This window comes from Doryrhamphus excisus, linkage group LG2 (assembly GCF_037039965.1).
Source record: "Doryrhamphus excisus strain RoL-2023G ecotype Guam linkage group LG2, RoL_Dexc_Guam_v1.1, whole genome shotgun sequence".
In the NCBI taxonomy this organism is placed as follows: Eukaryota; Metazoa; Chordata; class Actinopteri; order Syngnathiformes; family Syngnathidae; genus Doryrhamphus; species Doryrhamphus excisus.
Window position 1 is genome coordinate 27,870,099 of NC_136358.1, and position 27,871 is coordinate 27,897,969.

At 42.1% G+C, this 27,871-nt stretch overlaps 5 protein-coding genes across 10 annotated transcripts in view; 2 read left to right on the top strand and 3 right to left on the bottom strand.

Annotated features, from left to right (window-relative positions):
• The first annotated feature begins 19 nt into the window (after positions 1–19).
• tepsin (TEPSIN adaptor related protein complex 4 accessory protein) lies at positions 20–5,361 on the top strand. 2 transcript variants are annotated; one of them, XM_058061231.2, is made up of 13 exons: positions 20–123; positions 301–373; positions 466–557; positions 637–730; positions 810–877; positions 956–1,037; positions 1,175–1,246; positions 1,322–1,510; positions 2,200–2,386; positions 2,447–2,560; positions 2,980–3,058; positions 3,128–3,262; positions 3,329–5,361. In XM_058061231.2, the coding sequence occupies exons 1-13, from the start codon at positions 85–87 to the stop codon at positions 3,812–3,814; spliced, it is 1,710 nt and encodes a 569-aa protein (XP_057917214.2). In that variant the 5' UTR covers positions 20–84; the 3' UTR covers positions 3,815–5,361. The 2 variants fall into 2 exon arrangements, with proteins under 2 accessions (XP_057917214.2, XP_057917213.2); XM_058061230.2 differs by having other exon boundaries at positions 1,319–1,510; positions 3,329–5,359.
• Positions 4,519–6,898, bottom strand: LOC131109343 (uncharacterized). Its single transcript, XM_058061257.2, has 3 exons — positions 6,006–6,898; positions 5,585–5,690; positions 4,519–5,421 (listed from the first exon to the last, which is right to left on the bottom strand). Exons 1-3 carry the CDS (start codon positions 6,020–6,022, stop codon positions 5,164–5,166), a joined length of 381 nt encoding a protein of 126 aa, XP_057917240.1. The 5' UTR covers positions 6,023–6,898; the 3' UTR covers positions 4,519–5,163.
• Positions 6,635–25,681, top strand: arsg (arylsulfatase G). Of its 4 annotated transcripts, none has more exons than XM_078789055.1 (17): positions 6,635–6,937; positions 7,265–7,305; positions 7,396–7,501; positions 8,384–8,497; positions 14,027–14,162; positions 16,192–16,431; positions 17,571–17,806; positions 18,391–18,505; positions 19,593–19,739; positions 20,100–20,308; positions 20,395–20,475; positions 20,866–20,974; positions 21,162–21,282; positions 22,277–22,367; positions 22,717–22,841; positions 25,431–25,494; positions 25,606–25,681. In XM_078789055.1, exons 6-16 carry the CDS (start codon positions 16,205–16,207, stop codon positions 25,476–25,478), a joined length of 1,509 nt encoding a protein of 502 aa, XP_078645181.1. In that variant the 5' UTR covers positions 6,635–6,937; positions 7,265–7,305; positions 7,396–7,501; positions 8,384–8,497; positions 14,027–14,162; positions 16,192–16,204; the 3' UTR covers positions 25,479–25,494; positions 25,606–25,681. The 4 variants fall into 4 exon arrangements, with proteins under 4 accessions (XP_078645181.1, XP_078645180.1, XP_078645179.1 ...); XM_078789054.1 differs by adding an exon at positions 7,931–7,955 and having other exon boundaries at positions 6,639–6,937; positions 22,717–25,494; XM_078789053.1 differs by having other exon boundaries at positions 6,639–7,011; positions 22,717–25,494.
• LOC131109335 (monocarboxylate transporter 7-like) lies at positions 9,266–14,532 on the bottom strand. 2 transcript variants are annotated; one of them, XM_078789056.1, is made up of 7 exons: positions 14,302–14,532; positions 12,482–12,721; positions 12,088–12,231; positions 11,880–12,008; positions 11,006–11,806; positions 9,804–10,065; positions 9,266–9,743 (listed from the first exon to the last, which is right to left on the bottom strand). In XM_078789056.1, the coding sequence occupies exons 2-6, from the start codon at positions 12,717–12,719 to the stop codon at positions 9,833–9,835; spliced, it is 1,545 nt and encodes a 514-aa protein (XP_078645182.1). In that variant the 5' UTR covers positions 12,720–12,721; positions 14,302–14,532; the 3' UTR covers positions 9,266–9,743; positions 9,804–9,832. The 2 variants fall into 2 exon arrangements, with proteins under 2 accessions (XP_078645182.1, XP_057917226.2); XM_058061243.2 differs by having other exon boundaries at positions 9,266–10,065; positions 14,302–14,531.
• The window catches only part of LOC131109336 (WD repeat domain phosphoinositide-interacting protein 1-like), a 6,231-nt gene continuing 1,591 nt past the window's right edge, over positions 23,232–27,871 (bottom strand). The window contains exons 5-12 of the mRNA XM_058061244.2: positions 27,742–27,839; positions 27,584–27,676; positions 27,452–27,522; positions 27,045–27,152; positions 25,730–25,894; positions 25,552–25,659; positions 25,285–25,424; positions 23,232–25,166 (exon numbers count right to left, since the gene is read on the bottom strand). Coding sequence (XP_057917227.2) covers positions 25,054–25,166; positions 25,285–25,424; positions 25,552–25,659; positions 25,730–25,894; positions 27,045–27,152; positions 27,452–27,522; positions 27,584–27,676; positions 27,742–27,839 — 896 coding nt within the window. The 3' untranslated portion in view covers positions 23,232–25,053. The remainder of the gene's footprint in view (positions 25,167–25,284; positions 25,425–25,551; positions 25,660–25,729; positions 25,895–27,044; positions 27,153–27,451; positions 27,523–27,583; positions 27,677–27,741; positions 27,840–27,871) is intronic.

Genomic DNA, 27,871 nt, shown 5'->3' on the forward strand with positions numbered 1-27,871 from the left:
GGATCATGATTGGCTGCCTGTCACACCAAGTCCCGCCTCACCACTGTACGGGAAAGATGTGTAAAGCAGAAGGATTGCTATATCATGGCTACATTTATGGAACGGTTAGCTTTCCTCCAGAAAGTAAGTAGTAATTCATGTGATTATTAGTTATTAAATCACTTATGACCCAAATAATGTATAACTCATATGACTTAATGTTTACGTCTTTTTTTGAAGCTGTGTTGCTAGCAACATAGTGCGCTAGCTAAAACTGGCACGAAAAAACAGTGTTAATGACCTCTCCTCCCATATCTAAAGGTCCCAACTCTGATGAAGGCGACAGCAGATGATGAGAACCCCTGTCCTGGTTACCTTTTTCAAGAAATTGGAAGTATCCTTTGGCGATTTGTTTGACATTGTAGGCACTGAAAATATGCACCACTTCACTTTGCACTTTCTTCTTAACCATTATCCCTTTTGTAGAAATCTCCCATGAGTCTTCAGCTAGTGATCAGTGCTTGCTTGAGTACCTTCTGGAGAGGCTGCAAGTAGAGTCCTGTCATGTCAAACTCAAGGTGAGTCAGCACATAAATTTACCATGTTGTGTCAAATTTGATTTGGACGCAGACAAATAAAGAGATTCTTTTGATTCAGGTGCTGAAGATCTTCGTACATCTGTGCGGCCATGGATCAAAACATTTCCTCACTGAACTTAGGAGGAATTCCACCTTCATCCAGCAAGCATCAGGTTGGACATGAGTTCATTCTCCTAACATATTTTCCCTGCTGCAGTCACAGGATCAATCACAGTTTGTCTTTATTTAAAGTTTACAGTGGTCCTCCTCATCCCATCCATGGCACGGCTTTGTATCAGAAAGTGAGAAAGACGGCGCAGGTAACAAAGTGATTATTAATAACCAGACGCTAATCACGCATACAAAAGTTAAACAATAATTTATTTTCCTGCTTGTAGGAAGTGGCACGGCTGCTTTTTACAGATACAATTTCCATCAAGAGTGGTGTCCTCCCACTCAATGTAGTAACCCCAACAATGGGTGAGCAATAGCAAATACCTTATTAATATTATACCTCAAGTGCATCTAACTGTTAACTTCGATAACTTTTTTTGTAATGAATTTTTGTAATGTATTTTCATCATTCAAAGCGGGTTTTTATCCATCTCCCTGTCCAGGTATGGGATCAGCAGCCACTCACAGGTCGGCAATGCAGGGTTTTGGTTACAATCCAGGGAGGCAGGTGACAGGTGAGTCACATTTTGTACAAATCTTCTCCTGTGTATTTTTTTAAATGTCTTTGGTCTTTTATTTTTTTTTAGCAGGTACAGACTCCCTTCTGGATAAGATCCAAAAAGCCGCAGAGGTTGTGGCCAGTGCTGTCTTACCACCTACAGAACACCAGGGCATCCGTCTTCATGACAACCAATACCGGGCGGTAGTGGCACCCTCGGCACCAATAGAAGTAGCTGTACCAGCATGTGCCTACGGTCTACCTGCTCGCAAATCACAAGGTCGGACATTGTTGATGTGATGCATACAGTGGTGTGAATAATTGTTTGCCCCCCTTTCTGATCTATTTATTTATTTGTTTTTTGCATGGTTGCCTCACTTAAATGACAACACATCCTAACACAAAACAGCCACAAACCATCACACTACCACCACCATATTTTACTGTCAGTATGATGTTGTTCTGTGGCGTTACTTTTACACCAGTGTGTTGCTTCTCATACAAATGCTTAAAATGAATAAGATCCATACTTCATTCATTCATTTTCTACCGCTACGAGGGTTGCGGGGGGTGCTGGAGACTATCCCAGCTTTCTTTGGTGGAGAGGCGGGGTACACCCTGGACTGGTGGCCAGCCAATCACAGGGCACATATAGACAAACAACCATTCACACTCACATTCATACCTATGGATAATTTGGAGTGGCTAATTAACCTAGCATGTTTTTGGAATGTGGGAGGAAACCGGAGTACCTGGAGAAAACCCACGCATGCACGGTGAGAACATGCAAACTCCACACAGAGATGGCCGAGGGTGGAATTGATAAGATACATAGTATTAAATATTATCATGAATGTAACTGTAATTTAATGCTCATATAAAATTGTAAAACCTTGATGTGAAACATTGAAGTGTGTCAAACATGAAAGGGGGCAAGCACTTCCATTAGATTACATGTGTCTACTACAGGAGTGATCCAGCGGTGTCCAGGCCAGGTTGGAGGCGGATGGGAAGAAACGGACAGTGGCAACATTTCCTCTCATCACTCATCCCAAGACATCTTGACCAATAGCAGAGCCTCTGTGAGCAGCAAATCCATATGCACTGGTAGCCAATCAGGCGCCAGCAGAGAAAGCAGTGGCGACCTATCGGAACGGTGAGTAGCAAGGTGTTGGAACACCTTAACCTATCTGACGTGCATATTACTGACAATCAGGGTGGAAGCCCTGCAGTTGGGGGACTGTGGCCAGGAGATGGCGCTCATCAGCAAGCTGATGGAAGGTTCTCGAGTGTTTCTGTCCAGCGAGGAAAGCCAACACTTTATCAAAGAGTCAGTGCATCTATCCTTTCAAATCAATACACACATAAAGAGGCGCTAACCTTGCTATGCATTTTGTAGTTCATGTCTGAATATTGTCATTTACTCATTTAATTGATTCAATTGGTTGTGACTGGACTGGATTGGACCAAAGACAAGCTGAACAGTCCAGTTGCCCTGAGAACTGGAAAAATAATGCTGGAAAAGTTAGATGAGAAAGATTTGTGAGTGATGCATATTCCATAAGGTGGCTATCCCTTTTATATTTTACAGTGGTTAGCTTCTTTTCACTCAGTAATTAATAAAGTAATTTATTTTTTATGCCGCTGGAGCCTATCCCAGCTGCGATTGTTTCTATTTTATCATTAAACATGTCAGAATTGACTGCTACGTATATTATGGATTAGCATATCTGCCTTTAATCCTGTCAGGTGCTCCACTCTTAACTGTGAGGTCGTGGTGGAGTTGCTCTCAAGCGGCCTGCAAGATCCCTCAAACACTGTCAAGATGGTAATAAACATCGCTAGGCCTTGTTTGATGAAATAAACTCCATGATCGTATTTGTCGTTAACGCTGCAGAGGGTGCTGTGTGCTGTATCTTGCCTGATGACAACCGATCTTCTGTCCCTGGAGCAAATTTTTGGAGCTACGCAACGTCGGCTCCGTCAGCTCAGTGAGGACCCTTCAGGAGCTGTGGCCAACAAAGCCACTAAGGTACAAGAGCCAATTGGGGACTGTGCACAGGAGATAATACTGTGTTTTTATATCTGCTGCTACCAGATCCTACGACAGTTCCAGGCCTTGATGGGTGGAGTTCACCATACAGCCAAGCAGCATCCTGCCAGCAGCAGCAGTCAACCAGTCAACCATACATCTAGCCAACTTCTTACTCACAGTCATGCCAATCACCCATTTCATGTGAACAGCGTCTCCTCACCGGAGTTCATCGACAATGAGGAGAAACATCTTACTGAGCAGCAATTGGCTCTTGATTCTGTTCGAACTGTTGAGATGGAGGCTGCAAAAGAAGAGGAGAGCACGTCATCCAGGGAGCCATCGAGTGTCAGCAGACCGTCCCTGTTCAGTGGTATGAACTTGCTCACCAGGGGGAGGCCTCCATGTGAAAGTACAACTTCCCACATAGACATAGACTCACTACACCAATCGGTAAATGACAACCAGACAGCGCACCAGTTTGACGGTGCGTCTCCTGGTGTGTTTGACAGCAGCCAACGGGCATCAGCCTTCTCATTTCTCAACTCTTGACGTTGACCTAACGAGACGCTTTGAGTGCTATTAAAAAAATCTATAAAATGTCTAAAGACATATTTAATTATTTCACAGTACAGTACATAATTCCTGTACTGTAAATGGAAACAAAAGAGGTCACGTTGGGCTGTGAAGGCTTGATGTCAACAGTGTACACTCATCTTAGAGTTGGCTTTCTTCATGTCTACATGTATTGAGTGTGTCTGGTCTGGAGATACAGCTTATCACCAGAGGTTTTATCTCAGGATTCATTTTAGGTAACATAAACAACCTCTACAGCACATCCACTGAAATAGCCTCGCGACTCTAGAACGGTCTTCCATTAATTAGTGTTAAAATGCTGCAAACGTCTCATTCGGAATTTATTATTATGACTGTGGTAAGCATGTGTCAATCATTATACAAGTGGTGCTAGAGCGCATGTCTACAAAATTGTGGCGTGAAGAAGTGAGAGAAGGGAAGAATCAGTATAAAATGAATTTGAATTTGCAACGATGGAGATCCGTCATGTAAACAAATAAATGCAGATTAACAGTCTTCCTAAAATTCCATGCTTAGATATGGATTTCTTGCTTACTCCTTAGTCAAACGTGGAAGTTCTCAAAGCAGGATTGTCAATGGGTGAGGCATGTTTCCCCCGGATAAGATACTATCAACCTGCTACTCATTAGTTAGGTTATAGGTACAATTTACCACATTTTGGTTGCTAAGAGAAGCAACATCTACAGCAAGCAGAAACCTTCAGGAAATAGGTTAGCAAGTGCTGATTTACATGTGTTAAGATACTAATATGGAAAGCATGCACGGCTCGGCTTCAGGATCAGACCCACCATTCAAAAATGTGATACAAATGTCATAAAGGCACAATAAAATCGAATGTTAACTAAGGCTATAAATACAGGAGGTATATTTAAATGGGAAACATGGGCATAAATGTGAGGTTAAAAAAATAGCACAGGTTTTTGAGTAAAGTGCATCACTTTATTTACTTTTGCAAGCACTTTCGATCACACTTCTCTCGTGATTAGCACCAATGAACATGTCCACACATCAACGCACGCATGTCAAGAGAATGATACCTCTTTATAAAGTGCACAGGGTGCGTGCACACACGCATATCAATACTGCACAGTATAACCACAGTGGCTGGGCCATGAAAAGGCAAATGTGCTTATGGTCTTCACAAATGGTATATATGGCGGAGTGGGGATGAGTCTTACAGCCAGTAATCTGTAAACTTCCCCATGTTACGACACCCCCGCCTGGTTGAACGTGAGGGTGGCTGGCCCTCGGGGGGGGGGGGCTGACTCGGCGAGGGCCACAGGAAAGGGGGTCACAGATGGTGGTCATGTCGAGCCCGGACGGCCTCTGGTCTGTAGACTGCTGAAGTGCGCCTCCCTCAGGACTCTGTTGATGGAGTTGTAGGAGAAAGTGCTGCCGTCGCCATGGAAACCGTGCTGCACGGAGACAGCAGAGTCCTTGGGCTTCGTGCTGGGGGAGTACTGGGGGATGCGGTTGTTCTGGCTGTGTATGCATGGCCTGCTGGTGGCCACTAGTGTGCTCTCTGTGCTGCAGATCCCATTACTGCTGTCACTGCTTGAAGACTGCAAACACAGAAACGTACACAAATGAGCTTTCGCTTAAGAGCCTCGCTGCTGAATGAGAGACTTGATAAATAAAACATCCACGCCATTTTCACTGTGCATATACGATGCGGTGTCTTTACACTATTCCTACATTGCAAACAAAAGATGCAGCCTCACACACCTCTGAGTCCAAATCTGACACAAGCAGGCAGGGAGCCCCGCCTGACCTCTTGGCCTGAGGACTCAGCTGTTGAGTCTCCTCACTGTCACTGCTTCGATGCCGCTTCCTGTCCAAAGAAAAAAGGATGCAAAATTTAGGTGAAAAAACAGTGCAGAATATGTACACGTGAGGGAAGATTCTGTGGAAGGAATGATGCATCTGGATGGGAGAAGGTGTGGGAGCATCAAAAAGAAGCATTAAGAGGAACCAAAAATAGCAACACACAGTCAGACAGTTACATGAGCAGATGTGTGTAGTAACTACCATTCTGGCATTCACTAGGCTCTATGGGGTTGGAACATATAGAGCATTATATTGTGATGTTTACTTCACAGGTTTGCACTATATAGACACACATACAATACAAATGTTTTTTTTTTACCTGTTATCTGTCAGCATTGCAGCAATCTTGGTAGATATCTTCTTTTTTTGGCGAATAGAGAATGGAATTCAATGTAAAGCTTGGCTACAGCTCCGCAACCATACCGCAGATAGTTAAGACATAAGACCTCTCATCTTCTACTTAAATGTGTGTATGTGTGTGAGAAAGGGAGCTTCAGCCGGCTAAAGCTGAGATCGATGTTTGATTGTTTCAATCCCAAGAGTTTAAAGTACTCCTGGACGGCAATCTGTTAAATATTCTCCTTTAGGTAGTGAAAATCCAAAGGAACTATCGACATGACAGCAGAGCTAACGCCTCTGACACAGCTACTTGTCAAGCTAACTGTTTTAGCTAACTAACCGCACTGTGACCAAGTTCTTCCGCTGTCGTATTCCGCCTGCTTAACTGAAAAAAATGGGGCTAGCTGCTCCGCGCACAAGAACCGATCCCGTATCTGAAATCGTGCCAAAAAAAACGAAAGTGAAAAATTACAAGAATACTCAAGTTGCGGAGTCACACAGGCGACACTTTAGCTTTGTAATGACTACTAGTTGGTAACGTTTCCTTGATGTCACTAGCTCCGCCCCACTGTTGTCGTGACGTCAGCGGCGGAAGGCGGAAGTATCAAAGTAGCTCTTGGGCTGTGACGTGTTCTCTTCTACTTTATTTTCATAAATTCTCGAATGCTTTAATAGTTTATATTTATCACCTTGTGATTATTGACACATATTTTTTGTTTACTTTTTCGTCCGTGGAGAGTCTACAACCAGCCCTGGTTTCTACTTGTAAGGATTTAGTAGAGCTTTACAGAACGAACAGTAAACAAGAACAAGAAGAGTCCACCCAGGGAGGCTTGGTTCTCTTTTCCGGCCCATTAGAGGATCCTCTCCCACCCAGAGATATATGTAGTACTTTTCCCATTCCGACCATAGGTTAGTTGTTTTGCCTAATTGTCGATTAGTAATACATAATGAGGTTGACATAGAATTTACAAGACCTACAGCAGGTAATACACTCACCAGCCACCAAGTTAGGCACACCCCCAGCACCTGGGCATTATTATTTGGGTCTGGAATAGATGCTATTAGATTCTTGTTTAATCTCATTAGATTGTGAAGTTGCCATCCCTCATTTGAGCATAATGCCTTTATAGGGTCTTTTGGTGGGGCCTGTTGGGGCCCCGAACAGACAATACTGCTAAGCCTTCTTCTATGGACTGCCTGTCCATTTCTTACAAGCTGTCTGTGTCGCTCTTTCAGGATTAACCACAACCTTCAGAAGAACCTTCAGCTACTCACTGGTATTTGGGAATCTTATCTATGATGATATATACTTAGATTTGCAAGCCTATGCATCACACTTTATCGATGCTTGCTGTTTTCTCTGGTAGGGGACCTGCTGCAGTTTTTGTGGAATCGGAAACCAGTTGGAATCACACAATGATCAACCTCAAGACTGGTGGAATTGTGCCTTTGGACAAGCCACTCTGATTAAAGGTAAGGTTTCACATAGCCACAAATTACTTGATGTGCTTTGAATGCCTCTTGAATGGGTCTACTACAGTCAGCAACATTGGATACACTGATTCATTCCCAGCCTTGACTTCTTGTGTGGCAGATTGCTTATTTCTCAGTTTATTTAGTGAAAAGGTAATTGCCTCTCAACCTAATAACTGGTTAGACCAGACTTAGCAACAACTGCAGTCAGGCTTTTTTTTTGTATTTTTGTATTTTTCAGTGGTGTAGAAGTTCACTGCATCATACTGAGAGGTGTCTATATAGTATTTTCCCCTCTTGTGACGCTCAATAAGCTACCATGATTGAGTAATGTGCATGTGACACCACTAGATGGCGCCAAAGTTAAATATTATCGTACAGTATGTGGGCTAGAACTTGACTGATGATTGCTTATTATATTGTTCGCAGGAATTGGTGTTTTCAGCTTTGCCCGGTATGATGACAGCTTTTACACTCCAAATTATGCAAGAAGGTTGAAGAAACAACCAAAAGCAGCAGGACTACTCTGCCTTTCATGCGCAATAACACTTACATGGCGCTGAGCTAGTTAATGCATATCATACTCAAAGTAAAATGCGTATTAATTCCATACACTTTCAAGGAGAGCCTTGTTTGAAAATGGCAGGGTTCCATTTTTGTTTGGCACATTCACATGGATTGTGTTAGTATGAGCTTCTTATTTAAAAAAAATAAATTTCTCCCATCACTCATTACCAATAGTTAATCTACCAAGAAAACATGATGGCTATGCCACCAGTTGTTTAGCATATCAAGTATCGGTTACTCATTTCAATCAATGCTGACCACATCATGAGTTCTACCAAACACTTGAGTAAAATGTTGTGCATCTGTCCTCATCAGGTCTTACTGCACTGGATGGAAGAGGGAACCCACTGTTCTGAAACCCACTGAAGCCTTTCATGCATCCAAACTGTGGTTGCAGAGATGCCGAGAGAAACTACAAGTCAATTAACGGTAACGAAAAAGAGTCCTTTCCATAACATAACATATTTTTTTGCATTTGCTTATGAATCAAAATCTTGATTTGATCATCTTATCTACACAATATGCACACAAGTGTTGAGACGCAAGGCCATTGCTTATCCAAAACTGATGAAATCATTGATTGAGGTGTCGCAGTAATTTTGTCCACATCATGAGCTTATCATGTGTCCTATAGTCGCCTAGTGCATGGTGTACAAACGCAAATTAAAAAAATAAAAATGCTCTGTCCAAAATCAGCAAGTAGCAACTGTGGCCACAGGCAACCTCCAGATGTAGTTTACAGTAGCTCCACAAGATGGCAGTAACTGCATTTGCAGTATCATGAGTGATCAGCAGCATGGATCAGCATTGTTTACAATGAAGTCAGCTGTATTCCAGCATTGATTCTGTTGCTGCTGAGTTAGACAGTTCACTTGATAATAAATGACCAGGTGGTCCTTTTCTTTTCCACATTTTCATGCATTCCAAATAGTTATTTAAGTCAAGAGTTGTTACAATTTGGAGATGACAGCCTCTTGCCAATTATGTGCCTCCAATGGAAGCCGCTGCTTCTTTGCAGTGTAATATTATTGGAAAATATAATTAGGACACATATTGTACATCATTTACAGTAGTTCAAAAGAGTTTGCACTTTTCATGCACATTTGGGTGTTAGCTGACCGGTTGTCCTTACCAAGGTGTGTCTCAGCCTGTATTTATGGTATTTACACTAATACAAATTAAAAACTACAAGGGTAATCTAATTAAAAGGTTCAAATCACCATCTCTTTATTGTGACTGAACACATTTTTCATTACAAAAATAGTTCATCTTTGACATTTCACAACAGTGCACGGATCTTTTTGGTCAAAAATAAACATTTCAATCACGCATTTCTCCTGAGCTTGTTGCATGTTCTATAACACAATCAGTTCGTGTTACAGATGCTGTGCAATTGTTATGTATTTGCAGCTATGTTGGCTTCACAGTTTTAACGGCTGTAAAGTTATGGACGACCAGCAGATATTTACTGTAACTCAAGATGTTCCTCCATTGACCCTGATTCCATAAGAGCCTAAGGCTATTTCTACAGTTTACCCGGATTAAAACTAATTGAACATTGTTCTTTGTCACTGTAGGAATAAACGCTTTTCATTACATTAGGTAAGCACGGCACTATTGTTGTAGATTTGTTATCAAAACACCCCCAAGGGAACAGATCCGCATCATAAACAATAGTTTTCCCACCTATTCCATGCAGTAGCTATCTTTAGATAACTATACTCCTTACTTGTCAAGCAAAACTTACGACCTCCGGGTCATGTCTTATGCCTCCGCCGGCGTTCCATCCATGTCTTTACATGTACCTGAACTAGCCTCGTTCATTTCAGGGCTCTCCGTTAAGTCCTTCACTTCATCTTGTGTACCTTCATGTAGTCTAGTCCTCTTCGCACAAGTGGGAGGTTTTACTAAGATCAGGAACACAGCACTCACTGCCATGCCGGCTGCACAGGAGAAGAAGGCCGAGCCGTAGTTATGAGTTACGTCCACTAAGACACCTAAAGGTGGAATCAAATGAAAAGTTAAGTGCTTCAAGGAGTATATTAATACTTTGACACATTTCATCGAGATAGCAGTGAGGACGCTTTTAGTATTGAGTGGGTATGTGCTTGGCTCGGCAAGACTGAGCATGAGGCACATCCAGTCTTTTTGAGGCGTGACTGATAGAAAGTATCATATTTCTTCAATCTTCAAGTGCACATTCATGCACTCACAGATCAGAATCGAACCAAATAGATATATTTGGTAAATATTTTCTGTGATGTATATCAAGTCATACCAGACAAGTTTCTAACCCGAACCTGAAAAAAATAAAAAGAGTTGTATGTAAATGTAATAAAATAACCTCGGTTGACACTGTCACAGAGGTATTTATTTAACAATAAGTTGTACTGTGTGTATGATTGCGGTTTGCACAAATGTCAGCAATGCTAGCATACGAAAAATTAGAAAAATACAATAAAAAAAATTGCGATTTTTGCCAAAAAACGATACGCCGATATTGTCCAGCTCTCCATTTCATACACCGATATCATCTGATAGTGACACCGATATGGGTTTTCATGGGGGGGGGGGAATACGATACAGATATCAACCGAAATTGCATTTTTATGCTGATAACGGATATCTGCTAATTATCGGAACCGATGATTAAAAAATGTATACAATATTTGACAATATATTCCAATCTACTAATTTCATTTCGTTACCCATTTTGTTGCCCACCCACCAAGACAAAGAGACCATATGGCTCACTCCGTTCGTGCTGTTGTTCTATGGAACAAGGGAACTATAACGAACACAATGCACGTTGCAATATATTGAGGCAAAACTATCAAGTTCATTTTGATTGATTGTGTGATTAATTAATTAGTGTATTGGATTTTGTGTATACACAAAATATGTCCAAATATTTCTTGCACAAGAGATGATATTTACCTCCAAGTGGGGGTCCAGCCAGTCCTGCAAAGCTTTGTATGAAAACGTAAACTCCAGCAGCAGAGGACATCCTTTCCAAGCCCACCACGTCGTCTTCTGCCAGCATGGGAATATGCGTACATGCTAGGGTCCCCATGAAGAACCCGTACACGGCGCAGCAAACTGCCAGGCCGTAAAACTCGGTGACCACAGTAAATCCCACCAGATCCAGCGTCATGGATATCACACAAACCAGCAGAGCGTAGAGCTTCTTGTCTCGGATTGACTTTAGTGTTAGAAACCATCCGATGAAAAAGCGACCGACGACTTCAGCCACGGCCATTGTGGACAGCATGTAGGTGGCATGATCCCGCTCAACGCCTCGACTCACGCTCAGCTCGATGATGTAGAGTTGAGGGGCAAAGAAGCCAAGAGTGGCAAACAGACCAAAGAGCGAGTAGAGGATGAAGCTGCGCTCTTTGAGGATGGAGAAGTCGATGAGTTTAACTTTCCTTGCAGGAGGTTTCTCATCAGCTTTGGTCTTCTCGACATCGTTGTTTCGGGGTTCAGCTTCGTTATTGATACCGTTTGGCAACTTTGATATGTCTTCCGTCTGTAGTAAAGTACTCTCTGGATTGCTGTTGAGATTTTCACGTTGGACGTTGTCAGCAGTACCATGTGTGGGTTTCGGTTCTTGTGTTGTCAGGGGTTCGATAATGATTGGCCGCAGCAGAGCCCCACAAATGATGATAGTGCCTTGTAAGGCTCCTATGACTAAGATGGTGTGACGCCAGCCAATACGGTCCCTCAGTAAGGAGAAGGCTGGAGACAATCAGAAGATACTGAAGAACATATAATACATGACTTGTCCACTTAGGTCTTGAAGAAAACTTACCTGGGGCGAGAGCAAACATGGACAGAGCCTCACCAGTTGAGGCGATGGCTGTGACCAGTGACCTTCGCCGTTTAAAATAATGTGATAGGATCGTCACCGTGGGAAGGAAGGTCAAACTGTAGCCAAAACCTGCAACCACCAATCACAAATCTGATCTGCTTTCAAGAACTTGTTTAGGAGACAAGGAAGTAATCAAGTAATCCCGTACCTGCCAACAAACCATAGGTGATGTACATTTGATTGACTGAGGTGGTGAAGCTTGTAGTCATGGTGCCCAAGGAAATGAGTACACCTCCGACCATTACGACCAGTTGGAAGCCAAATCGGTTGGTCAACATGGAGGACAGAGGACCTGCGTGGCGATAGCATGTACATTGTTAGAATAAGGCATACAAAATGTAAAGTTGACAGATCCGTAGCTGTTTCAGGGCCAAATCTCCAAATATGAACCCCACATTTGGAAACCAGACCGAATTTTTGAAAAAATCTAATGTCTAAAACAAATTCTACGTTGGAACCATCATTACACGTATGGACATACGCGGTGTAACGCAGTCTTAGAACAGACTAATACATCACCATCCACCCGACTCCACACTCACCGTGGACGGTCATAACAAAAACACAGATGGAAACAATCCAGGACACTCGGCTGTTGGTCTCCTCAAACTCCTCCATCAGGTCTTGGAGGAAGATGCCAAAGCTCTTAATGGTGCCATAGGTGAAGACCTCCACCAAGAAAAAGGCCACGGCCACCACCCATCCCCAGCCTCCATCTGGGGCCTCTGTGTATACGAGGGGGCCCAAGAAATTTGGTCTCTTGAGTCCGCAGGCCACCATTTCTGTAAGGAACCAAAAACAAGTTTGGTGTTTTTATATCGCGGCAAGGGTCTTGTGTTTTAAATATACGTAAGGGTGTACTACGTGTACTTCACTTGCCAGTACAATTTAAGGAAATTACAATAATATTTTACAAAATGAAAGAGGAATTTGATCATTCCAAAGGCAAATTCCACCAGGAGATGTTTCTCTTTATCAGTTTGTGGGGTTAAGCTGTGGAATAGCTTGGGACTTGAACTGAAGCTATGTCAAGACATTCGCCATTTCCAAAAATTTGTATACTCATACAGAGTATACAATTACAATACATACAGATTCAGGTATAACTGTGTCCATGTTGGATGGGTGATTAACTCTTACTTATCTTGTGGTGTTCATTTGGTCATTGCTGGTATTCGCTGTGTATGTGGTGTTGCGTACCATTGAAGTATTTGTATTACTACGGCTGGTATTATAAATCTCTTCACATGTATAAATATTAATAAATACTGAGGTATCACTAGGAAGAAAGGAAAAAGAGAAATGTTTTCCATTGAATTACCCTATAGATATTGGGGTGGGATTTAATAAGTTTTACTTCTTCCCAGGGCGGCACGGCGATCGAGTGGTTAGCGCGCAGACCTCACAGCTAGGAGACCAGGGTTCAATTCCACCCTCTGCTATCTCTGTGTGGAGTTTGCATGTTTCCTCCCACATTCCAAAAAACACGCTAGCTTAATTGGCCACTCCAAATTGAATCTGAATTGTGTATGAATGTGAGTGTGAATGGTTGTTTGTCTATATGTGCCCTGTGATTGGCTGGCCACCAGTCCAGGGTGTACCCCGCCTCTCGCCCAAAGACAGCTGGGATAGGCTCCAGCACCCCCTGCGACCCTCGTGAGGAAAAAGCGGTAGAAAATGAATAAATGAATACTTCTTCCATACCATTTCCAGCTTTCAATGTGTTATTATATTATATATTATTATATAATATATTATTTCTTCTCGCTCAAGACTGTTGTGGTCTTGATTGTGCTGATTTGTGTGTATCTTGTTGTATGTTTGCGACAGTGCATTTTATTTGTTTGTTTTTTTTTTTGCTCAAAATAAACCAACAAGCAATATTACATTCTGAGGAAGTCACATTTTACCTTTTGAAAGAGAAATTCAAGCTAAACTATTTTAGCAGGCAAAACACAACAACCCCCACGTGGTCCTGATCCATTACTGATGATTAGTTCAAATTCCTCGTTGTTTGCATTGTTGTGTACACTTTAAGGCCAAATATGTCCTTGAAAAAAACTATAAAAGCTGTTATTTATACACAGGTTTGAACTAGGATGATTTAGCCGGGCAGTGAGAGGGTCCGAGCGGCTGACGCAATGCCCTCAGCGGGTGGCTCCGAGGCTCCGGATCTCGGTGTTTGACCCGCGAGACTCCAATCACCGCTCAGCCACACTACACGTAAGTACTCTTAACCGCTATTATTAGTTTACTTCATTCAACAACAACAACAACAACACCACCACACATGCCGGATATGTTACAACAGATCACCTTTTCATGTCGTGTTAAAAAAAGCAGCAGTAGTAAAGTTGCTCACCTGTGTTTTTGCTACTTTCGGCATAGAAGAAGCTCCTTCGTATCCTTGCGTGTGTTTGTGTGTGTATGTGTGTGTGTGGTGTTCAATATCTGTCACTTTGCCCACACACACGCATCAACACACACTTTTGAGTGCGTATGTCGCAAGCATGCGTCCCCCTACCCCCCTCGGGGCAAGTAAAGGGTTAAAGCCAGAGATCTGGTTCCAGCCAGTTCTCTCCTCCAGCAGACGCCCAAACATCAAACCTCCCGATTGAATACACCCTTCAAGGGCGTGGAGTGGGGAGTGGGGAGGGCATGGAGGTTGTCTTTGCTGTCATCATTCCATACACCATTTCACGTCATTCAGTTACAGTCAACCCTGTGAATAATTCATAAATGTGAAGCAAGTTTCTCACCAGTCAACACAATCTTAATTAATTTGACTAAATGATACATATTCATTCATTTCTACCCTTTCCCTCACACGGGTCTGATTTTTTATTTTTTTGCATGGTTGTCATACTTAAATGTTGTAGATTATCAAACACATTAAAACGTGTCAATGACAACACATACTAACACAAAACAGCCACAGACCATCGCACTACCACCACCATATTTTACTGTCAATATGATGTTGTTTTTCCTGAACTGTGGCGTTACTTTTACACCAGTGTGCTGCTTCTCATACAAATGCTTAAAATGACTAAGATACATACTTCATTCATTCATTTTCTACCGCTTATCCTCACGAGCGATGCTGGAGCCTATCCCAGCTGTCTTTGAGCGAAAGGTGGGGTACACCCTGGACTGGTGGCCAGCCAATCACAGGGCACATATAAACAAACAACCATTCACACTCACATTCATACCTATGGAATTAACCTAGCATGTTTTTGGAATGTGGGAAGAAACCGGAGCACGCATGCACGGGGAGAACATGCAAACTCCACACAGAGATAGCCGAGGGTGGAATTGAACTCCGGTCTCCTAGCTCGGTCGCCATGCAGCCGAAGGTGCATAATTTATTTCAGTAGTCTTTGATCATTTCCTACTAATTTTGATGATTACTCCAAATTCAACTTTAAAATGTTTAAAATTAAAATGCAAAATATGATCGAAAGTGGGCTGCACGGTGGAGAGTGGTTAGTGCACAGGCCTCACAGCTAGGTGACCCGAGTTCAATTCCACCCTCGGCCATCTCTGTGTGGAGTTTGCATGTTCTCCCCGTGCATGCGTGGGTTTTCTCTGGGTACTCCGGTTTCCTCCCACATTCCAAAAACATGCTAGGTTAATTAGCCACTCCAAATTGTCCATAGGTATGAATGTGAGTGTGAATGGTTGTTTGTCTATATGTGCCCTGTGATTGGCTGGTCACCAGTCCAGGGTGTACCCAGACAGCTGGGATAGGCTCCAGCACCCACGCAACCCTCGTGAGGATAAGCGGTATAAAATGAATGAATGAATGAATGATCAAAAGTGCCATTATTGTAAACTACTGGATGACTGGGCTTTGGGAGACCCTATTGGGGGCATGTAGCCCCGGACGATGTAGCTCACTCGGGCACTGACAAGAGGAGGTTAATTTTTAAAACTATATGTCATTCATTTCACATGTCAGTTTAGTTTTACTTTCATTACTTTGCATTCCTGTCTTTTATGAACTTAGCAGCAGGCAGTAGATTTGGCCACTCCTTGATCTGTTGTCAGATCGGTTTGGTTTGTTTTTATTTTTACACTGAGCTACGGGTTTGTTGGCACTTGTTCCCATGAAGTACAACAAGCAAATTCCAAATACTGACTGTAGAACTTGTATCCTAAGAAGAACTACTTCTCATCTGGGCACCAGTATCTGACATGATATGTAAATTAACGTCTTTCCAAAACCGGTTATTATTATTATTTTCAGGTTTCAGCACAAAATGCTGGAGGGATTCACACCTCTGCTTCTGTGTGGGATGCTGCTGTGCAGCCTGTTCTTCCACCTCGTGTCTGAGCAGGGAAATATGGTTAAAAAGCCCAACAAAAAGCCCAACTTCATTGTCATACTGGCTGATGATATCGGATGGGGTGACTTGGACATCAACAACCCTGACGAGAGAACAAACAATACACCCAATCTCAACCTGATGGCCCAGCAAGGACTGAGGTAGTATGGATGTATTGCGATTACATTGTGCAGGTGGTACAGTGACTTTAGTAGTCACTTGTTCATCATGGTTAATTGGTTCCGGATACAACCGTAATAAGGAAATGTCTGCAAAGTAGGATCCTATATTCATAAACAGAATATTTTTGTTGTTCAAACGTAGGAAACATGTTTATGACTTTCTAAATACATATTTTAATATTATTAGAGCATGTAGACATGAAATAACATAATATAGTCACTCACTAATTACACTATATTATTTTTTCTTGGCATCACATTATGCATCACTAGTATAGCAAGCCACCGAGCTAGCTAGTTAGCCTCTCCAATTGACTTATTCTAAACTTGAGAATGTGTTTCAAACGGAGTGGGGAACAAGGACAAAGAAGCCAAAAATGTACCACTTCCACACTGAATGAGAGGAGAACCTTTTTGTCGCTTTATGACTTTCTAAATACATATTTTAATCTTATTAGAGCATGTAGACATGAAATAACATAATATAGTCACTCACTAATTACACTATATTATTTTTTTGTTGGCATCACATTATGCATCACTAGTATAGCAAGCCACCGAGCTAGCTAGTTAGCCTCTCCAATTGACTTATTCTAAACTTAAGAATGTGTTTCAAACGGAGTGGGGAACAAGGACAAAGAAGCCAAAAACGTACCACTTCCACACTGAATGAGAGGAGAACCTTTTTGTCGCTTTATGACTTTCTAAATACATATTTTAATCTTATTAGAGCATGTAGACATGAAATAACATAATATAGTCACTCACTAATTACACTATATTATTTTTTTGTTGGCATCACATTATGCATCACTAGTATAGCAAGCCACCGAGCTAGCTAGTTAGCCTCTCCAATTGACTTATTCTAAACTTGAGAACGTGTTTCAAACGGAGTGGGGAACAAGGACAAAGAAGCCAAAAACGTACCACTTCCACACTGAATGAGAGGAGAACCTTGTTGTCACTCAATCTCAGACATGGCATATTGGCTATTCTTTATTATTATTTTTTTTTAACCACGATATGGTGAGTGAGCGATATTCCAACCATAATATAGCGATGGACGACTGTATACGCTATTGTGTAAAATTACTCCCTCTCATCTTTATTCATTGCAGATTTTCAGACTTCCACTCTCCAGCCTCAACCTGCTCCCCATCCCGTGCTTCCATCATGACTGGCCGCTACGGACTCAGAAATGGGGTTACTCATAATTTTGCTGTGGGCTCCGTGGGCGGACTACCTCTGTCCGAGGTCACCTTGCCACAGCTCCTACAGAAGGCAGGTTACTACACCGCCATGATTGGGAAATGGCATCTCGGCCATAACGGGCCATATGGTCCAACCAAAAGAGGTGAGGAGGACTTTGGCCTAACTAGTACAGCCATTCAAGGATGGAATTGTTTAGTCCTTAAAGATAGATGACAATAAAACACTGGCATTGACGCTGAGATTAAATGTTGGAATGTTGTAGGAAACATTCCAAAACAATCAGTTGAGGTTTATGATATCGTTGGGTCTTTCTGACACTGGATGTAGATTTTATTTTGACTCCTCACCCACTGTCAACTCAGTCCACCCCTATGCTGCTAGTCTTTTTAGATCAATGCTGTTTTTGTCACTGCTTCTTGGTATCATATAAATAATTTACTAATAGACCAGTGAGGTCTATGCCCGTTCTTTCAACCCCGTGTGCTAACAAAAGGACACAAAAACAGATGTTGACATATTGCAGTGGTCAGGAGCTAAGCTAGTACAAATTAGAAACCTGTTTAATTAGTGATATAATATACAAGTTTAAAATGAATTCAGGTTTTTCAAAGATAATATTTTGATTTTATTACCATTTAGCACAACACTAAACAAATGAAGTGCATGGTTCCTTTATTAAAAAAAAAACACAACTCAGATTTGTTCCCTTATTGTCTTTTTGGGCAGGTTTTGACTACTACTTAGGCATTCCCTACAGTAATGACATGGGATGTACTGACGCACCAGGATATGATCTTCCCCAGTGCCTCCCCTGTGGATCATGCGGACTTCAGATATTACGGTGGGCGGAGCTAGATTTCTATCCCAAACCAGATTCTAATTAATACCTGCTGACTAAAAACCTGACAAGGGAGTCAAAATGTAATTTTTGCACTCAAAAATGCACGGTGACCGAGTGGTTAACATGTTGGCCCCAGTCAGGAGATCGAGAAGACCTGGGTTCGAATCCATGTCTCCATGTTCCATGTTAGGTTAATTGTCCATATACATGAATGGGAGTGTGAATGATTGTGTGAATGATCAGCCTGTTGCCCGAAATCAGCTAGGATAGGCTCCAGTATACCCACATGACCCTAATGAGGATAAGCGGCATGGAAAGTGGATGGATGGATTGATGCATTCAAAACCTGCTTATTTTTTTGCAGTGTTCATTCACCATCACCACTGCATCATAAAAATCATCAAAAAAAAACAACAACTGCACAATGTTAAGTTAACAAGTGTCAGAAATAGTGGCAACTATAACCTCAAGCAGTCATGTCATCACGATAACAGTCATGATGATTGGACACCACATGATTTTTTTTTATATACATATCACAAAATAACTAACGTGGAGTAATTGTTGGAAGCAAAACAGTAGGCGTTTAAGGAGCTTTTTATGCTAATTAACGCCTGTGATGGGTTATTGTATTTCCAAAGTTCTTGTACTTTTTTAGTATTATCTGTGTAGCAGAAACTGTGTGCATATTTTGAAAACAGCACATCACTAATGATTTTCACTGCAAAGCATTTTTTATAGGATTGCCATTACAGTTAATATCAGAGCCACTCAATGTCAGGTTTTTGTGTCCTTTTGCGCCAAATATCCAGGAATAAATCCTCAATCCAGAAAAGACCAAACCTTATCCAAGATTCATTTTCTCATCACAGTACCGCAATAATGTAACAATTACATTAATAATTACAATACATTGTGCCTACAGCCACAGTGGTTATTGCCAATTTTAATTATGTTATGCTATTGAGAGACTTTGGCAGTTATTTTGTACACCGCATACCCGCATACAACTATTGAAGATTAGCTAAGGATTAGAGGTTAGTTGAATTCATTAATTGGAGCATTTATGATGTTCTGTATGATGTAGATCAATGAGGAGTGGAAACGTGGACTGTTTTTCCAAAGTGGGCCTTCCCCTGATGGAAAACGACAGCATCGTGGAGCAGCCCCTGAACCTATGGATGCTCACGGCACAGTACCGATCTGCTGCACTCAGGATTATGAACGACATGAGGTACGACAATGCCGCTACAAAGATGTGGAAAGTGAAATTCTTCCATGTACTCTTGACTCTTGTCACACAATGTGTGTGTATGTGTGGAGGAGGGTAGGGGGGAGGGTGAATTATGCTGTTTGCAGCTGTCTGTGTGCGAGGAAACATGCTATGGTTGAGGGTCATGTGGACGACGACGGTGGCTGACTTATCAGGTCATGTGTTGACAACGCCACTCATTTGGAAGCTTATATCGAGCCAGCATAAACTACTACTATACTGTACAAATATATGGTATTGCAGCAATAGGTACACCTCAACATCACAGACTGACATTTTTTATGAATGGAAAGCATGATGATTGTTTTCATGTCATTGCAGAGAACGAGGCCAGCCTTATTTTTTATACATAGCATTAGCTCACATGCATGTACCTTTGGCGCCACCCCTTTCTCCCGAAACACCCACCACCACCGACCATTCCCCACCCGACCGCCGAGTGTATGCAGCTAGCCTGAGAGAAATGGACGACTTTGTGGGGGCGATCCGGAGCGCTTCACAGACTACGGATACTCTCATATGGTTCACTGGTAAATCTCTTACTCTGTTTGTGACTCATGATGTCTTTGTTTACATCCTGATTGTGGACATCAATCCCCATGGTGTGCACATTTAGGTGACAATGGTCCTTGGGACCAGAAGTGCCAGTATGCAGGAAGTACAGGTCCATTCAAGGGAAAGTGGCAGACAAAAAGAGGTATACGTCATGTCATACATTATAAAAAAAACACTTTTCTAGCCAGCAGTACAGGAAGTGTTTATGTGTATGCTATTGTTTTTGTTTGAAAAGTACCAAAACAAACACCACTTGGCACCCTTTCATCAGGGTAAGAAGTAGTACAGTTCAGAGTGGAGTTACTGCAGTTTGAGTTACAAATAGACACCAGACACAAAGAGAAAAGGGGAAATGTAATTTCAATGGTCATGCAACACAATTTCCCTGGTAACTTGCTGCCCCAATGCCTAAAGAGAAGAACTGTAATTTACCAGCCATACCCTTGAGGTCACATATAACCAACAGGAATATGCAATAATGGTGAGCTGAAGTGTAACATGACTTTGGTGCGTCTCATTCTTCCATGTTGAGGTGGGGGCTCAGCTAAGAAAACCACCTGGGAAGGAGGACATCGGGTCCCAACTGTGGCCTACTGGCCCGGTGTGATCCCTGCAAACTCCACCAGCTCCGCCCTGCTTAGGTATGCTAAGGTAGTAGTAAATTCCCCTGATACTATGTTGATACTTCAAAACACTACAATGGTAATCATGTCGGGATGTGTTAAAACTGCGACACACAGATACTACTATGACAATCCGTGTATTTACTTTCCATACATACTTCCTAAGTATTAGTAGAACATAAATGATCCTCTTTCTTTCTCTCAGTGGTATGGATATCTTCCCAACACTTTTATCCCTGGCAGGGGTGACGCCACCGTCAGACAGGCGTTATGATGGGATTGATGCCACTGGGGTCCTCCTGCATGGTGAACAGACTGGTCACAAGGTACCAAAGCTTGCCATCGCCGTCTTTGACCACATGGTCGTGTTTGAACAAGCGTAGCGCAGCCAACATTTTAATGCGCATGCAAAGATAGATATATAGATATATATAAGATAGACTGCTTCACCCCAAGTGTGTGAAGCAGCGATATTGCAGGTCCTTTCTTCCTGTAGCTGTCTGGCTGTACAACCAGCACTGCTCCCAATAGACTTCTACACCACTATGTACATCGGTGCAATACTTTGTTTTTTACATTCAGTATAGTTACTCCAGACTCCACTCACTGTGCAATATTAAGGGCTCTAAATGCAATATACTAAGTTCTATGTGAAGTATTTCCATAATGCCTCATATTAACTCACTAGCAAGATCTCAGTGATCATATATATCATCTCGTTTCATATTATCTACATACTGTATTGTATAGAACTCTGGGAAAAACTGTTGATTTTGTTAATACTTGGGTTGTTTATATTGTTTATTTTTCTATATTGTGTGTTTTTGTACTGCTTAACTGATTCTGTACTCTTGCTGCTCTGCAGTGCAAATTTCCCCACTGAGGGACGAATAAAGGCATATCTTAATCTTAATTTTAATCTTAATCTTAATACGTGCGATGCTGGCCACAGCTATTAATGCCACTGTTTGTTTAAACCAGGCTTTATTGATTGAATAGGTGTGATGTACTAACCAGCATTACAGTCTATTTTAAATGACTTGTATCATCACTCCAATGGTTGTTTGTCTATATGTGCCCTGTGATTGGCTGGCCACCAGTTCAGGGTGTACCCCGCCTCTCGCCCATAGACAGCTGGGATAGGCTCCAGCACCCCCTTCGATAGGATAATAAGCGGTAGAAAATGAATGAATGAATATCATGACTCCTGTTTTTGTGTTACCATAGTGTGTCTATTTGGACCGCAGTAAGTCCAAATTATAAGGCATATTTAAATTGAGAGCCAGCATTATTTATTTTCCTGTGTTTCTTTCCCTCTAGGTCCTCTTCCACCCAAATAGTGGTGGTGCAGGGCGTTTTGGTGACTTGCAGGCAGTGAGGGCTGGGACGTACAAAGCTTTCTACATGACAGGTAGCTTGCACAACAGGTCCGTGATAGCATTTCCGTTTGTCAGCACAGGGACTACATGTTGAACTTGTCTTGCCCAGACCGGGGCAACGATGCAGAACCAGAATGTTGGCTGTTTTGTTTGTCCGCAAGCAGATGTATGACGGGAGTGGTGTGATATTCACATCACTGCTTTAAATTTGGGGATTACATATATGTAATATGTATGTATGTGTTAGGGACATCTGCATGTAACATGGACCCAAGATGCACCACATTTGGGCACATTTTCTTCAAATTTAGAATACAAGCGGTTCTTTGCGTAGCATGTGTGAGGTTATCTGTAACCTAAAAACTCTTGTGTGCTCTTTAGGCGCAGCTCAGGCGTGTAGCGCCGACACGGGAACACAGGAGCTCCATAACCCACCATTAATATTTGATCTGGAGAACGACAAGGCTGAGGAAACACCCTTAAAAGTCGGGACTCGCGAATACCAGGTGTTAGCAGAGAGGGTTTCCCTGTGGAGGGAGGAGTTATTATGGGACATCGCCACCGACCAGTCAGTGTCCGCAGCAGACTACTCGACAAATGACTCGGCGGTGCCTTGCTGCCACTCGATGAGGCCTGTTTGCCGTTGCCTCACACAGGGCTGACCTGTGTGAGGCATATGCAATGGGGGCGTGTGGGGTGTGCACACAAATCAAAGAGAAGCCAACATAAGGTCAGAGAGAGGCGGTTGTTTGTCAGATCAATGAGGCAAAGAGAAAATATTTGTGTAGCAGTTTGTGAGTTGAAGACAAAAAACTAATTTGCCCCTGAAACAACAAATATACTGTATATTTTATAACAATAATGGTACAAAAAAAACTCAGGGAAACCTGTGAATCAATTCTGAAACAACTTTAGTGATTCTTCATTGTCAGTATGGTAGTGTAGTGTAAGGTGTACTAACAGCGCCACCTTTTGGCATAATTATTGTATTACATGTTATATACACACTGCACACAGTAATAAAAACAAATCTTCAAAATATAGTTATGCAATGTCAGTTTGCGTTAATACTTTTCCACCATAGTAAAAATAAACACGATTTAACATATTCAGCATCAGGTCGTAAATAGTCTCAAGGTATCGCTGAAATTCAAGGACAAGAGATTCACATTTATGCATTAGCTCCTTCACTCATCTTCCATTGGCGAGCATGTAAGTTGCCTTTACCGCTAACAGAATTACTCTTAGCTGCACCCTCAAGTCACAGAAAAGTGGAATAGTCTCATTTGGAGGTGATGGCAACTAAAAGTTCATTTTTAAAAAAAATGCCCTCACGACAAATTTGAACAAGTGAACTCATTGCAAGGAGCCTTTTGCGTAGAAATATAAAAAAAAAAACAAGACATCTTATTTTGAGATTAGATGTAATGACCTCCACGGAGGAGATATTCACATGCACACTTCCTTTGGTTTCTTTTCAGCAGGATCACACAAAAAGCTACCCTAACGTTCCCCCCTTTGTGCTGTAGGGTGTAGCATGGGCCTGCTAATGAATGAGCATTGGTAGACAAGCATGCATGTCTACTGGATGACAGTATGGAGCTTTTTTTTTTAATCTTTTATAATGTGCCTTCTTTACTTTATGGTCAATTTGGTCACAACTCCAAGTCTAACGTATTGTACATAATTACATTATAGTATTAAGTATTAAGGCCACACTTCAAGGACTAACAATTATAAGTGTCGTAATGTAATGGGAACCCTAAAATATAACTTGTTCTATAGTGTATGCTTAAATATTCTCCTTAAATATTACTTTATTCTCATAAAATTATTAGATAATTCTTGCAATTGTCTCTATATTATTTTTTCCCGGTAGAATGAGTACTTTACCTGCACAATATTAGAACTTTTTTCTCATGAAATTAACAATTATTTCCCACCGAGCAATATCACAACATTGCTATCAGAAAATGATAGTATTCTCTCAATGTTACCACTTTATTCCTATCAAATTTTTTCTTGTAAAATTCTTACAATTTTCACTTAAAATTATGACTTTTTTCTTGCAATCTCAGTTAAATATTACTTCATAAAAGTTTGTTTTTAGTAAAATGATTATGATTCTCACAATATAGACATTTTATTGTCAAATTACATCTATTTTTAATATGACTTTTAATTTGATTTCTATGACATTTGCGTGTAATTTATTTACGACTTTATTCTCGTGAATCTATGACTTCTTGCGTTTCCGTGTGTGGCTCTAATACTCTAATACATAAGCAAATGTGACAAAAAGGTCCGCCGGTTCTTTTGGGAATGTTGATCTGGTCAATAAGCAGGGCTTGTGTTATGTTTTGATTGGTTATCTCTTAAGTGTAATCAACTCAGTCGCAGGTTAAGTCTACGACACAAGTTACCATGGCGACGTACCAGGGTGAAAAGCAACAAAAAAATGCTGCTTCATAATGCAGACAAACTTGCGGTTTGCTCCTGTGAGAACGAAGCAACATCACTCGTCATCGTCTTCATTAAGTTTTCTTAATGAGTGAACTTTGCACTCTTTGTTAGTGTTATAGAACTACACAGAATCCAGAAAGACCAGGATGTAACATTCTGGTAGGATATGACCCTCGACCTGCAGGGGTATGTGTGGGTGGAGGGGGGGAAGGGACTTAGCCGTGGAAGGAGGTGGGCGGGGCTTTGACAGTTAATCTAGTTGCTGACTGGAGGAAATTCATTTTCATCATCCAGACACACGGGGCCCTCCGCAAACTCATGCTCTGGGATGACCTCCCCCTTCTGGGCTCCTCCATCCTCCGAGTATCCTGGAGGTTGAAGGCAGGCGGGAGAGAATACTTTGACTAGTATACCCAGCATTCATCCATTTTTATGTCGTACTAAAAAACATGCAAAAGATTTCTATGGAATTCTGGGAAAACTCACCCAAGAGTGTGGTTGAGGTGGGCAGGCTTGAGGGGAGAGCCACAGTGGCAGCGTATGATTGGCTGACCGGTTGGTTGGCAACATCCCCTGATATCACCTCTTCCTTCTGTTCCCCTTGCTCCTCGCTGCCATCAAACAACCTGCAGGAACCAAGACAGAAGACTGTGGCAACTTCCTTTCAACCTCCCCTTTAACTACAAAGTGTACCAGGTAAAATATCACATAGGGGCAGTAAACAGACTGAAGTGCGAGCCATTTTGTGCATACCTGTGTTTTTGGACCAGCGTGCATTCACCTCCATCCTGTGGATCCACATTATAGATGTAAAGATACCCGTCCGATGACGCCACCAGCAGGCGAGGCAGCTTCTGAATCCTGACGACCAAAAAAAACAAAAGTATATGCAAATGTACGTACCCAGTAGAAGTATCTTTGTCTGCCTTACGTAGCCAGGGCACAAATGTTCTTCAGGCCAAATATGTTGAGCCGCACGGTGGCGAAGGCTCTGTCCTGATGCATCATGTCGGACACCTGAGCCGGCAGGTAGGTGCTGGCGGCTGTGAACATTTTGCCCACATACGCAGACCATGTGGGAGACTCCTCCTCTTGACTAAAAGACATTTAATGGAAAGGTGCATATGTGACTTGTTTTAAATACAAAAGTGAGCAGCCATGTTTGGTGCAGTATCTTCTTAAGGAATGACAAAGACATGATATACTTTAGAGTGGTCAGTGTATAGCTTGTATAGCGGTATACCCCCTTAATCCCCTTCCATGTTTGTCATACTTAAATGTATCTCCAAAGTCTTCATTTTGCTTTTCAGCCATTCAGAGGTGGACTTGCTGGTGTGGTTTTTTGCATCTTTGTCCTGCTACAGAACCCAAGTTGGTCACGGATGAGCCATCCATTTTCTATGTCGCTTATCCCGGAATGGAAGATGCTTTGACAATATGTAATGTGTAAGTGCACGTTTCGTAAGTACAATACTGTGTAATGTATGCCGAGTGGTTTTAGGATTTACGTCCATTTTAAGTTTTCGCCATTCGCTGGAGGGCCTTGGAACATATTGTACTGTACATTACTGTACTCTACTCACCTAAGTTACCATCTATTTAGACAATAATGATTATGTGTTCAGCAGACAGTAAATCTATACTACGATATAGGATGAGAACTGACTATTCTAAAGTATATTCATATATTCAAGTGTTGCGGAAGGTGCTGGAGCCTATCCCAGCTGGACTGGTGGCCAGCCAATCACAGGGCACATATAGACAAACAACCATTCACACTCACATTCATACCTATGGACAATTTGGAGTGGCCAATTAACCTAGCATGTTTTTGGAATGTGGGAGGAAACCGGAGTACCCGGAGAAAACCCACGCAAACTCCACACAGAGATGGCCGAGGGTGGGATTGAACTCGAGTCTCCTAGCTGCGAGGTCTACGCGCTAACCACTCGACCGACGTGCACCTCTAAAGTATATAACTTTTCTAAAGTATATAAGTTTAGTATTTAAGTAACTTGTATTGTCCCTTGAGAAGATACAATGCAGTAATATGGTTGCTGAAATGTCAGGGATGTACAATACAATGGAGTTTAAAAATAGACACATTTAGATAAAAAGTTTCATGGAAAATATGTAGCATTAACTAACATTTAAATGTACGCCTACACAATTGTTTTAAAGGAGCCGTTCGAAGCTAAGCGTTGAACCTCAGTTGTGATTCTGTGTGTGTGGGGGGGGTTCTTTACCTGGGGCTGTGTTGCTCCAGTTTGAAGATATGAACCGTCTCAGTGTTGCTGGAGGCACACAGGAACTGGGCATCAGCGCTGAAGGACAGCGAACTAATACTAACATATCTGACACACACAAAAATGAAGACAAATGATACGTTATTCACTTTCAACCGCCACAGAAAAGTGTCCAATTTATGCAGGTTTCGATCTATCCTACGAGGGCACCGGATACAACGTGCGTTTGTAGTAGTGTGTAGGTGTTTTTGATGTTGTACCTCGTGTGGAAGCTAAATAAAGCAGCTTAAATGTCAGAAAACACCTCTCACTCTGATGCAGTGCGCTTCTAAACTGCTGCAAAAAAGCTCATGTTTTGGACTTTAGTCGCCTGTGCGGTTACAGGTTGAACAACTGTGATGGCTAACCTCTTCATTCCTCGTCGGAATTCAAACATCCTCTGCCCTTCAGGAACGCTGAACACCCTGATAACTGTGCCCTGTGGAAGGAGGCCAAATCTGGTGAAACAACTGTCGAGGAAGAAGCTGCAGAAGACTGACCTTCTTTGAAGCGCTGGCCAGTTTGGTGCCAGAGGCGTTGAAGGTGAGTGCCGCCAGGGGACTGGCGTGGGCCTGGATGAGCGTCACAGTGCTCTAAAACGATAACGACGTCAGCACGAAACCACTAATGACTCCAAATCAGCCGCGAAGGCCCTCACCAGGTTGTTTGCGTCATACACCGTGATCTCTCCTATAGTAGCGCTGCCGGGGTACGCCAAATAGGAGTTGCCGTGGTTGACAGACAGGGCACAGAGACCTGTGAAAGTAGGAGAATCAAACCTTTCAGGT

Bases quoted from the DNA above. Each gene is read 5' to 3' on its own strand.
- LOC131109343 (XM_058061257.2), bottom strand. The intron at 5,422-5,584 runs GTGTGTGAGGCT...CTGTGTTTGCAG, and splicing joins TGTCAGATTTGGACTCAGAG to TCTTCAAGCAGTGACAGCAG.
- tepsin (XM_058061230.2), top strand. From the start codon at position 85: ATGGCTACATTTATGGAACGGTTAGCTTTCCTCCAGAAA. The intron at 878-955 runs GTAACAAAGTGA...TCCTGCTTGTAG, and splicing joins AAGTGAGAAAGACGGCGCAG to GAAGTGGCACGGCTGCTTTT. The intron at 2,387-2,446 runs GTGAGTAGCAAG...ACTGACAATCAG, and splicing joins AGTGGCGACCTATCGGAACG to GGTGGAAGCCCTGCAGTTGG.
- LOC131109335 (XM_078789056.1), bottom strand. From the start codon at position 12,719: ATGGTGGCCTGCGGACTCAAGAGACCAAATTTCTTGGGCCCCCTCGTA. The intron at 12,009-12,087 runs GTACGGGATTAC...TGGTGGTTGCAG, and splicing joins CACCTATGGTTTGTTGGCAG to GTTTTGGCTACAGTTTGACC. The intron at 10,066-11,005 runs GTAAATATCATC...TTCCACCTTTAG, and splicing joins GGCTGGACCCCCACTTGGAG to GTGTCTTAGTGGACGTAACT.
- arsg (XM_078789053.1), top strand. From the start codon at position 16,205: ATGCTGGAGGGATTCACACCTCTGCTTCTGTGTGGGATGCTGCTGTGC. The intron at 20,309-20,394 runs GTAAATCTCTTA...GTGCACATTTAG, and splicing joins TACTCTCATATGGTTCACTG to GTGACAATGGTCCTTGGGAC. The intron at 22,368-22,716 runs GTAGCTTGCACA...TGTGCTCTTTAG, and splicing joins CAAAGCTTTCTACATGACAG to GCGCAGCTCAGGCGTGTAGC.